General features: G+C 74.7%; 1 protein-coding gene across 1 annotated transcript; it reads left to right on the forward strand.

Annotated features, from left to right (window-relative positions):
* Positions 1-110: 110 nt before the first annotated feature.
* Positions 111-315, forward strand: CHLNCDRAFT_135352 (hypothetical protein; the record flags this gene model as incomplete). The annotated part of the gene is made up of 1 exon (XM_005846596.1): positions 111-315. A coding segment is annotated over one exon (205 nt), but the record flags the coding sequence as incomplete, so codon positions are not given.
* Between the last annotated feature and the right edge of the window lie 163 nt (positions 316-478).

The raw sequence follows: 478 nt of genomic DNA on the forward strand, positions 1-478 counted from the left end.
TTCTGCTGCTAGCCGGGGTGAGGAGGTGGCGGTGGCGAGACGCCGCACAGGCGTGGATCACTGCCACCTTGGCCCCTGCCTGCCCCGAACGGTCGCGCCCGCCGCGGCGCATGGTACCGCAGGAAAAGATCCGGCCCATCGACAAGAAGCTGCAGTACCAGATCGAGAAGCTGCTCAGGGCGGCGGCCGCGGTCAGGGCGGCCAACGGCGGCGGCGACGGCGGAGGTGGCGACGCGGCGGCTGCGCTGGATGGCGGCGGCGACGACCCGCTGCGCTACGGCCCCCGCCCCGACGCACTGCTGGCCAAGCAGACAGGTGGGCTGGGCTGGGGAGAGGGGCGGCAGGATGCTGGGGCCCGGGACCGGCTGGTCAGCATGCCCCGGTGGGGCGTCTGCACATGCCGCGGCACAGTGCCGGTGCCGTACCGGCGCGGCCGGAGCGACGCCCTCCCCTGCCCTGCCGCCCGGGGGATCCTCAG

This window comes from Chlorella variabilis, assembly GCF_000147415.1.
Source record: "Chlorella variabilis unplaced genomic scaffold CHLNCscaffold_13, whole genome shotgun sequence".
In the NCBI taxonomy this organism is placed as follows: Eukaryota; Viridiplantae; Chlorophyta; class Trebouxiophyceae; order Chlorellales; family Chlorellaceae; genus Chlorella; species Chlorella variabilis.